This window comes from Trachypithecus francoisi, unplaced genomic scaffold (genome assembly GCF_009764315.1).
Source record: "Trachypithecus francoisi isolate TF-2019V2 unplaced genomic scaffold, Tfra_2.0 Lachesis_group6, whole genome shotgun sequence".
Lineage (NCBI taxonomy): Eukaryota > Metazoa > Chordata > Mammalia > Primates > Cercopithecidae > Trachypithecus > Trachypithecus francoisi.
The window spans coordinates 46,865,911-46,877,672 of record NW_022681471.1 but is presented as its reverse complement, the minus strand read 5'-3'; the positions used below and the strand labels follow the sequence as shown (position 1 = coordinate 46,877,672).

The 11,762-nt window shown below is 35.8% G+C and overlaps 1 protein-coding gene across 1 annotated transcript in view; it reads left to right on the top strand.

Moving 5' to 3' along the window:
* The first annotated feature begins 840 nt into the window (after window positions 1–840).
* The window catches only part of IL1RAPL2 (interleukin 1 receptor accessory protein like 2), a 58,854-nt gene continuing 47,932 nt past the window's right edge, over window positions 841–11,762 (top strand). Inside the window, exons 1-2 of the mRNA XM_033201374.1 lie at window positions 841–955; window positions 3,461–3,590. Of these exons, the coding sequence (XP_033057265.1) occupies window positions 841–955; window positions 3,461–3,590 (245 nt within the window). The remainder of the gene's footprint in view (window positions 956–3,460; window positions 3,591–11,762) is intronic.

Below are 11,762 nucleotides of genomic sequence, written 5' to 3'. Positions count from 1 at the left end.
ATAAGGTAGAATGAATTGATATGGTAAAGATCACCTCTTGTTCTAACTACAGAGAAATGCTGGTCAAAATAAGGCAAAGAATTTACATGCTTAGCCCAACTGGAAAGCAAGTAAGGGAACTTCTCAGGCCTTAGTGATAAATAGGGAGCTCAAAGTAAGAGAAAGGAGTATAAATTGAAATTGAAGATCTCAAAACCAAATGTGGACATTCAGGGTATAAGGGCTTGAGTTCAGGATCTATGTGAAGTATGGAGTTAGAATAGATCCCAGCAAAAATCTAGAAAACTAAATGATTTATAAACCCTGAAATCTATGAAATGGGGCCTAGAAAACTATGCTTATTGATTCAGGAAAGTGTACAGAAAATTCACATTCAGTCCAGGGCCATATCTATGAATCCAAGGAAACATTTAAGAGAAACTGGAACTCTAAACCTGTACCGAGCATGGGTGTGGACTCTAAATTCACATAACTCATAAATGGCACAAACCCCCAAGCAAAGAAATTGACAGAAAAACTGGTTCCAAACCAGTGAAACTTGTAGGGCCTTGGTAGAGGCAACCTTGGAACTTCTCTAAGGGAATTCCTCTATAACCCTCAGCGTCTGGGACTACCACAGAAAACAATCCCTGCTGTAAATGAAAATACAGAAATGAAATTATAAACCTCATAAGAAAATTAACCACCTTGATGGTGCTTCCCTTGACACAATGGGAAAAAACTGCATACCAAGAAGTAGAGATAATAGGACAATTTAAAGGAGACTTTAAAAGAGGTTGAAAATTGTTTAAAGAGAAAAACAGAATGGAAAAAAAATTGTTTGTCAAGAAAAGGACAGTGATGGCTATCTGTGGCCTTTACAAAAATATGCAGCCCATTAAAGGGTGGGGTGCAGAGTTAGATGAAAGTATTGAAGATCAAATTGTTGCCTTTGAGAAATTTTTAGAAAATCCTGGTAGAAGAAGAGATTAAGATAAGTGGTGAAAATAAAAAAAGATTTTATCTTTTCACCCTCACCTACAATTCTTTCACATCAGATTCTTTGGTCTGTTTCTTTTAAAGTGTTTCTAACAGCAATGGTATGGATTTGAAATGCAAATATAATCTGTTATCCAATTCATCAAAAGAAGTCACTCATATAACTGAAGAATGAGTGAAATTCTGATATTCGTCTATTGGTTTATTTCCACTTTTGTCATTAATATTCATGAACATATTGACTAATATGCATATTGGAACTACACTTGTTTTTCATTTGCAAATATAGGTTCCACAAAAATCAGTGGAAGCACTCTGTGAGAATCAATTGAGTACATGGAATTTACCACAAAATATTGTGTTTTGTTATTATTTATGTATTTTATAAATGCTGTGACATCCTTTATATCCATAAAATTTGTAAACTTATGTATTGACATGCATACTATTTCTAGAAAGTCAGTTTTAAATATTACCAATATACCACTGATGTATATCTTCATTATTTATAAGTAGGACTTATAAGATGTGGCTCCTACTCCTCTCCAATTCCCACTTCCTTCTTAAATCCCCCCCATCTACCCACCAGACACAGACACACAGAGGCACACAAACTCTACTACCATCACAACGTCATCACATTTTGATTTACCTTGCAATTTTGTTTGGAAAAGTTTTGGCTCTAAAACCCAATAAAACTCAATGATACATAGATGTTTGAACTCTTTCCCCAGAGACTCTGCTGAACACATTGATAATTTGAGTTTATTCATTTCAAGATGTGTCCAACAAATACAGGGCTGTAAAATTTAAGACTGTTGAGATTTCTAGATTTTTAAGATCTCTGAGCAGCCTTCTCACAATGCAGATGTTCACAGAGCTCTCTGATAAGGGAGATTGGGGAATTATAGCACAATGAGAGCCAATCCACTGCATGTACGCCACTTTGCAAGAAGCTTCACTTACTTTATTACATAGCACTGAGGCAGCACCTCACAAAGTTCTCTTTATTTTGATAGTCTTCAACCTACTTTAGATGCAAACGTAAGTTGGCTATCTCTACTAACAGGTCACATAGTAACACAGGAATTACTCTGAAAATGCCTGGAGGCAAAACAGTACAGCAGCAAATAGATAAAATGTTAGATAAGAGTTTGTGCCTAAGCCAGATTTTAGAAATCCCTTGAAACATTATGTTTCAGGTTATCTGCCCAATAAATGCAGAGATCCCTTTCATGCCTTTTAGAAGAGGAGGTGCCCATCTCCTGGCACACATTGAGTCCCTGTATCTGGCATAAGAGCTGATCACTTTGGGACTCTCCTCAGAGTATTACATATGATGTTTGGATGGTTTTCCTGTTTTCAGCCATTGACAAGAGGCTTCAGGATATTTATTCAGCATTTGTAGAAACTAGAGTGCTGAAACATCTGTCTCTTGTGTTTATTTAACAAAAATCTGTTTAATGGGAGAGTAAAAACATTCCTTCCAGGAGAAATTGCAGCAATAGTCAGTACCTAGGTGTAGTGCCAAGAAATGAGCAGTCATTTTTTGATAGACCACCTCAAGGAGGCCCCATTTTACACAGTGCCTTCATTCTGACTTCTTGTTCTATCCAGGCTCCCAGCCACTTGGATGCTTCCCACTCACACTGAAGTGAATCTTCCCACTCAGTCACCAAACTCAAATACCACTCTTTTCTCGTAACCCCAGACAGACATACCCAGAAATAATGCATTACCAGCTATCTAGATATTAATATTTCATAATCCAGTCAATTTGATGTCTAAAAATAACCATTATAGTTTATATTACCTAATTTTTCTTAAAACATGTAAAAATCAGAATAAACAAATTTCCATGTAATCTTAATAACAGTGGAGAGTATATTATGATATGTCTTCTCACCAACCAAAAATTAATTTATACTTTTGATTAATATTAGCTTCAAGGGTAAGTTCAAGTTAGCAGTGCTTATATTCTCAAAAATAAAGAAAAAAGATAGTCTTTTCATTTGTTTTTTTTCACATTATTTCATAAGAAGGAGGCAGTAAAAATAAACAGTTTTAAAACCTGAGTAACAAACAGCTTTGGAAACACAGGCAGACCCTGTGTGGTCCCAGCTACTTGGGAGGCTGAGGTGGGAGGATCACTTGAGCCAGGGAGGTCAAGGCTGCAGTGAGCTGTGGTTGCGCCACTGCACTCCAGCCTGGGTGACAGAGCCAGACCCCGTCTCAAAAACAAACAAACAAACAGAAAACTGAGTAACTTTATTTTCTCACTTTTGATTATACTTTGAATTTAAGATTTTTCTAGAAACTCTCATAACTATTTAAAATTTTTCTCAGGTACAATGATAAGATGACTAGAAAAATAGTTGAAAATTGGGTCACCTGAGTTTTCCTTTGGATGTTAAATGGTCGCTTCCTGTCTCCCACTGATAATCAAGAGTCATTTGCTCATTTCTTTTTCTCTCATTCTCAGGTAAGCCTCTGAACATTCCCTGCAAAGCATTCTTCGGATTCAGTGGAGAGTCTGGGCCAATGATCTACTGGATGAAAGGAGAAAAGTTTATTGAAGAACTGGCAGGTCATATTAGAGAAGGTGAAATAAGGTAGAGAGCTTGAATTGCTTATCTTTTTTTGCTGTCTTTGCAGTTATGTAATGAAACATCCTACAAGGGATTCTGCTCAGGATTTTAATTGCAACTCCAAATCATTCTATTCTCTAAAAGCTGATGTTATGGAGAAACCAAGGATGACTGCCTTAAGAAATGCCAATGTGCAAGCTTCTAACATAAGTAGATTTTTCTCCCATTTAAGATTATGTTATCAGGGTATAATGCCCCTCCAAAAGCTACCTAAGCAAATTTCTTTGAGTTTCTAAAGCTAAAACCACTGGTACTCCAATAGTCACAGCAAAGGTCCAGTCTTTGAAGGTGACTCCCCAGACCACTGTGCAAATTGTTCATTTTCTACCTGGGAACAGACAACTTCATATGTCATAAGTGTAAAGATGCAGTGGCAATGGTAAGCTGGTGCTCAGCCAAAATAACTGTTGACTCTTGTTGAATAGTGTTTATTTTTTTCCCAACATCTAATACTTATCTTGAAAATACTGATCCTTCAATTTAGTACATGTTTAGACCTCTTTTCACTCTCCTGTTATGCAAGTACCTCTCTGGTTTACAGATATCAATTCTATTGGTTTTCTAATTCTATTTAGTACTTTCTCATTTGTACAAGAAAGATATAAAAATATAGGTAACCTTTCCTGACTCACTTAGTTTATGAGGTTTCTCTTTGGTTTCAGAGATGATGATGTGTAGTGTATGTTCCTGATTCTGATAGGAATTGGGATTCTTCCCTCTTCACTCCCATTAAGAATCATGCAGTGGAAATTAATCTAAAATTTTAGTACAACTAATGTTAAAATTTATTCCTTCAGTTTTCTTATTGAATATGCAACAGCACAAATGAGACAAGTACACTTTGTATTATTTACTATGTTTAAATATTATTTATAATTACTCTCATGACAATTTATCTCTATGTGTCTGCCCAATAACTCTTCTCTAGGGGTTCATAACTTTGAAGGTCTGTGAACCCCTTAAAAGTCTATGCAAAATATTGACTATAGGAGCATATTTCTAGGCAAAATACACATGAAAAGGTGTTTGACATGTTTAGTAATCAAGGAAATGCAAACCAAAACCACATGATACCACTTTATACTCACTAGGATGCACTAGAATGGCTGTAATTTAAAAAGTCAGATTATAGGCTGAGCACAGTGACTCGGGCCTATAGTCCCAGCACTTTGGGAGGCCAAGGTGGGTGGATTGCTTGAGCTCAAGAGTTCGAGACTAGCCTGAGCAACATGACAAAACCCTGTCTCTCCCCCATTCCCCGCCAAGGAAAAAAAAAAAAAAAAAAAAAAAAAAAATATATATATATATATATATATGTACAAATCTTAGCCAGGCATGGTGGTATGTGCCTGTAGTCCCAGCTACTTGCTACCTGGGAGGCTGAGGTAGGCGGATCACTTGATCCCAGGATGTTGAGGTTGCAGTGAGTCATGATTGCTCTACTACACTCCAGCCTGGGTGACAGAGCTAGACCTTGTCTCAGAAAAAAAAGTCAGATTATAACAAATGTTGGTAAGGATATGAAGAAATGGGAAACCTCATACACTGCTGGTAGGAATAGCCCTCCTAGGGATATAAACAAAATAAATCAAAACATGTGTCTACAAAAAACTTGTCCATGAATGTTCATAGCAGCATTGCTCATAATAGATAAAAATGAAAACAACCTAAATGTCTATCAACTAAGGAATGAATAAATAAAATGTGATACATTCATACAGTTGAATATTATTTAACCATAAAAAATGAAATACTGGCATATACTGCAACATGAATGAACCTTGAAAATGTTCTCAGTGTAAGAAGCCAGAAACAAACAAACAAAAAAAAAACACATACTATATGATTCAATTTATATAAAATATCCACAATAAGCAACTTTATAGAAACAGAAAGTAGATTACTGGGTGCTTAGGGTCAGTGGGGAGGAATGGAATATAGATGTGATAGATAAAGTCTATGGGTGTGTTTTTGTATGTGTGATAGAATACAACATAACATAAAATTCATCATTTTAAAATTTACAATTTAATGGCATTCAGTACATTCAGAATTCATACAACCACCACCACTTTCTAGTTCCAGAACATTTTCATCACTCTAAAAGGAAACGTTATACCCATTAAGCAGTCCGGGGCTTCTTTATAAGATAATGAAAATATTATAAAATTGACCATAATGATAGTTTCATGTCTGTGAATATTCTAGAAAACGAGGAATTGTTTACTTTTAATGGGTAGATTATATGGCATATAAATTTTATCTCAATAAAGCTGTTTTTCTTAAAAAAAAACCCTTGAAATTAATTGCCTGATACAGAACAGATTTTCAGAAATAAATAATGGGTATATTGCAAATGATTCTAAAGTATTAATTGCCATTTATACTTTGAAGTTTCTAATTAGTAACACTTTATTAGGCAATTTTAACTTAATATTTATTTGAAATCAATACAACTGAATTCATTTCAAATTGTTATAGAAGATACATGTTTAGGATTACTGTCAATCTATCTATGTATAAAAGACCTTAAGGGTCACTTTTCATTCTACAGAATAAGAAACTGGTCCCAAAATGGATGTGTGATAGGTACACTAGTACATAGTTAGTAGCAGAAGTTCCATCACCAAAAAGCTCAGACATATGTTTTGTGATCAAGGGTACATGAGCCTAAGATAATAATCTCCCTTTTTGTATGTGTGGCTGCATATAACTTTTAAAATAAACAGCTTTATCAGAGTATAATTGACATATAATAAATCACACAGTTTAAAGTATGCAATTTGTAAGGGCAGATTGATATATGTATACACCTGTGAAACCATCACCACAATGAAGATAACATATTAATCACCCCCATGTTTCCTGGTGTTCCTTTAAAATCCCTCCCTCCTGCCCTTCTCCAACAACAGGGATCTTCCTATCACTATAAATCAGTCTGCCTTGTCTAGAATTTTATATAAGCAGAATCATACAATAGGCGCTTGTTTTTTTCTGGATTATTTCATGTAGCAAAATTATTTTGAGATTTATCCCAGCTTGTTATATGTGTCAATAGTTCATAGCATTTTTATTGCCAAATAGTATTCCATTATATGATTATACAGAAATTGTTCTCCTCTTCACCTGTTGATGGACATTCAAGTTGTTTCCAATTAGAACTATTATGAAAAAATCTGCTAGGAACGTTCATATATATATCTTTGTATGCACATATACTTTCTTTTCTCTTGCCTGAATAGCTAGACATGGCTTGCTTGAATCGTATAGTAGACATATGTTTAATTTTTAGTTTACTCTTTAAATAAAATTTAAATCATTTTTAAACAAATTTTATTTTTTAGAGTAATTTTTGATTTATAGGAAAATCATGAGGATAGTATATAGAGTTCCTATATACCCCATACCCCGTTTCCCCAATTATCGACATTGGGGACTGCTCCATGTCTAGGTATCCAGGCAGGAGAAAAGGAAATATATGTGTATACGAAGACATGTATACGAATGGTCATAGCAGCTTTCTTCATAATAGTCCAAATTGGAAACAATCCAATGTCCATCAACAGGTGAATAGATGAGCAAATTGTTGTATAGTCATATAATGGAATATACTTGGCAATAAAAAAGGAATGGGCCAGGAGCAGTAGCTCACGTCTGTAATCCCAGCACTTTGGGAGGCCGAAGTGGGTGGGTCATGAGGTCAGGAGTTTGAGACCAGCCTGGCCAACATGGTGAAACCCCATCTCTGCTAAAACTACAAAAATTAGCTGGGCATGGTGGCAGTGGTGGCAGGCATCTGTAATCCCAGCTACTCGGGAGGCTAAGAGGATAATTGCTTGAACCCAAGAGGCAGGGGTTGCAGTGAGCTGAGATCATGCCATTGCACTACAGCCCGGGTGACAAGAGTGCAACTCCATCTCAAAAAAAAAAAAGAATCAAAATTAATACATTGTTATTAACTAAAGACATTTCTTTCCACATCTTTCTTTAGTTTTTGTCTACTGTCCTTTTTGTTCTGCAGGATTATTTAACTTTTTAAGAATCCACCTAACTGTATTCCAAACTGGTTATACCATTTTACAAAAGAAAAGGGAGATGCTGCTGCTGTCTCCGGCAGCATATGATTAGAGTTGATGGGAGACAAAACATATATACATGAATTGGATAAATCCTGAACAAGCCACCATATCAGTGGCCGAATGAGTCAACCAGCTAGGAAATGCTATATAGTAAGACAACCTTTCAGAACTTGCACAATGACATTGTTTAACTGATTTTGTTACATCCTCTTTCTCCACCAACTCCCCCAGGAAAATAACTATATTAGCAGTGATGGAAAGTTACAGGACATTTATTTTGAAAATTTTACAAGACCCCACTAGCTAACTAAAGTCACCTTCACAGAAGTGCCAACAAAAAGGCAGAAATTCCCAGCCAATGTAAATATACAGTCACTCATTTTGTAATATAGTCACGAGTAGCCTAATGATGGGGATGATGTTGTATGTAATACATTATTAGGTGATTTCATTATTGTGCAAACATTGCGTGTACATATACAAACCTAGATTATAGCCTACTACACACCTAATCTATATGGTATAGCCTATTGCTCCTAGGCTACAAACCTGTACAGCATATTATTGTACTGAATACTGTAAGCAACTGTAATACAATGGTAAGTATTTGTGTATCTAAACATATCTAAACAAAGAAAAGGTACAGTAAAAATACAGTGTTATAATCTTACGGGGCTACCTTTGTATATGCAAGACATCATTGACTAAAATGTCATCATTCCACTTTCACATGTCTTGTGTGAACTGTGATCTATTTGGAAGCTTGTGTGGTTTCTAGAATTCTTTCAGTTTATAGCCATTTATGCTAATACAGGAACTAATTAATTATGTCTTCTAGCCTCCAAAGTCCTTGAAACAAAGCATACAGATTTTATACAGCACAGCAAATTGGAACAAATTCAGCATTTTAATAGAAAAAAAATTGCTAAGCATACTATTAAGGTGAAACAAGAGAAGATTCACATTTTTTCATAACCCATATACTTTCTCTATAAGGAAGAGTTCTGATGGCAGAATACTGAGAATTTTTAATTAGGGGATTCCTCTCAAAGGCATTTCTGGAAACAAAATTTATTTCTGGATGCATGGCCCTTATTCAGTGCTGTCTCTGTCTGTACAGGACACTGTTAAAAAATACTTTAGACTAGGTAATTTATAAACAACAGAAATGTATTAGTCAAAGTTCTGGAGGCTGGGAAGTCAAGATCAAGATGCCTGCAGATCCAATGTCTGGAAAGGGCCTGTGATGGCTGGGGTAGCCCTGAAAATCTCTAGAATTCCTTCTTCTATTTTCTTGATGAATAGCCTCTGGCTTCCTTATATCTCTACTAATCTTATCAAATGTTTTCTTGGCCACACTCTTGGTGTTCTCTATTTAACATACTTTTTCATTCTTTGCAACATGGCTGGGCTGAGAATGTCCCAAATTTTTAAATTTTGCTTCCCTTTTGATTATAAATTTCATCTTTAATTCATTTTCTTCTCTCATTTTACTGTAGGCAATCAAGAGAAGTCATGCCACACCCTCATACTTTGCTTAGTGATTTCTTTCACTAAATATCCTATCGCACCACTCACAAGTTCTACCTTCCACAAAGCACTAGGACATGAAGAAAATTCATACAAGTTCTTTGCCACTTTATAACAAGGATGGCTTTCACTTCAGTTTTTAATAACTTGTTTCTTCTGTAAGTCTGAGCCCATATAAAATGACCTTTACTGTCCATATTTCTATCAATATTCTGATCATGACCACTTAAGTAATCACTAAGGAGATTGAAACTTTCTCTACAGTTCTCCTCTTCTATTGAACCCTCACCAGAATTGCTCCTTACAGTTAATTCATGTTGATATAGGCTTTTCCTAGCCTGCTCCCCCAAATTATTCCAGCCTCTGTTCATCACGAAGTTCCAAAGCCATTCCACATTTTTTTTTTAACCAGAGCACCCCACTGTCAGCACCAATTTTTGTCTAGTCCATTTGGGATTCTATAACAAGATACCTTAAATGGGTAATTTATAAACAACAAAAATTTGTTGCCCACAGTTCTGGAGGCTGGGAAGTCCAAGATCAATATGCCGGCAGATGAACTGTCTGGTGAGGGCCTGTTCCTCGTGAATGGAGCCTTTTGTGTGTTCTCACATGGCAACAAGGGCAAGGGAACTCATTCATGCTTCTTTTATAAGGGCACTAATCCCATTCATGAGGAGGGGAGCCTTCATGATTTAATCACTTCTCAAAGGCCCCACCTCTTACTGCTATCACAATGGATATTAGGTGACAGCATATGATTTTTGGGAGATCACAAACATCTAGACCATAGCAAGGGCAATGCTTTGGGCCCATTTAAAAATTGAATCATAGCTCTTGTGTTGTGCGCACATTTCAAAATTGCATTGTCTAATATAACCAAGCAGTGATGATGTAAATAAATAGCTCTCAGGCAGTTGACTTATGGAGAAGTTTCCCCAGAGGCACTGGATCTGTCAGGAGGACTAGCCCCTCTGCCTAGGTTCTCAATTTCCTGTGCAGCAGCTTGATCCTAGAAATATGTGTTACAACTTTTCATTTCTTAGTTTGCCACAGAGGAATAGAGGACTTAAAACGATACCTAGTAGAAAAAAGTTTAGATATTTACTGAGGGCTTGATGAGATAATGTCACTAGGACTTCAGTAAGTATAACGTCTGTACTCAGCATTTTCCCTGCAGCTTGAATAGCATTTTAGATCAAATCCTGTCTAAGATTTTGGAGTTCTCATTTGTTTGCTCTCTGGGTCAGTTTCACCACTGTGGTCCCTAGCCTCTCCTGATTTTCAGCCCATTGCCAAAGCACTTAGACCCCACTTTGGGCATACAGATTCTCCTTTATCTCCCTTTAAGCAGAGATTGGCACAGTTCTCCTATGCCTCTGATGTTGCTAAGAGACTAAGCCACAAGGAAATCTGAACCCAAATGTGGTAACCATTCACAACTGCTAGTCTATCCCACACAACTGCATCACAACCCTTTCACTAACTCCAGAAGATATAATTTATAGAGATGGTAAAATAATTTTATGTGTGCAATAACATAAGATATAATTGTACAAGTTTGGTTATTTATTTCTACGATTTTAAAATCATTCCAACAATCTGCTCTCTGCCAAGCTCTACCATGCTTATTCAGATAAGTCAAATAATTATTTTGAGGAAACCTAGTAGGAATCATAAGGGGAAGACTTCTTACTTTCTGTCCTTCTGTTAAAGCTTAATGGGAACTGCTGCAAAGGAGAATCAGAGAGTACCCGCAAAGTGTTCTTTGGGGATAATGATTCTAGGAAGGCCACCTCAGTCCTGTACCACTACAGAATTTCCTTCTTATCAATCTTACAAGAGGCTTGAGAATTTTGTTTTAAAGAATTTGCTAGTGAGGCATGTATTCTACATATCTAATTTAAAAAGTCAGAAAAATTGAACCAGTCCTATTAAACAAGAAATAATAGTATTTTAGATTGCCTACAGGGTTACGCATTGCATCTGATTGTCAAAAAGGACTACATGAATTTCAAGACAATTGCTTTGTCCCAACAGAGAGTCATTTTCAATTATAAATCTCACTTTACAAATAGCCCTATCAATACCTAATGTTTTCTTCCTCAGGCAATACTATAAAACAGTTTACCAAATCTTTTCTAATTCTTGGCCTGAAAAATGTATTCAATTTATCTTAATGTTTTCAGGAAAGCTTATTAAAATGCAAATAATTTTATTTACCTTCAGTTCCTGAAAGACTGCGAGATGAATATGGTCTTTGCTTGTTTGTTTTAGTTTTGGTTTCTTCACTGCTGCTTTTTACCACTTTCTGGTCTTCTGTTTCATTCCTTTACCTTAACATCCTCTCCTTGCATGAGTGAAATGCTCTAATAAAGGAGAGAATATGATATAGGCATGAAAAGTTTTATTCTTAAAATAAGATGAGTCTATCTTAAAGACCAAAACTAACCTAGTAATGACCCACAAGACACAAGAGCTATGATTCAATTTTTAAAAAGCTTTTTAAAAAGCAATATGAAGCTGT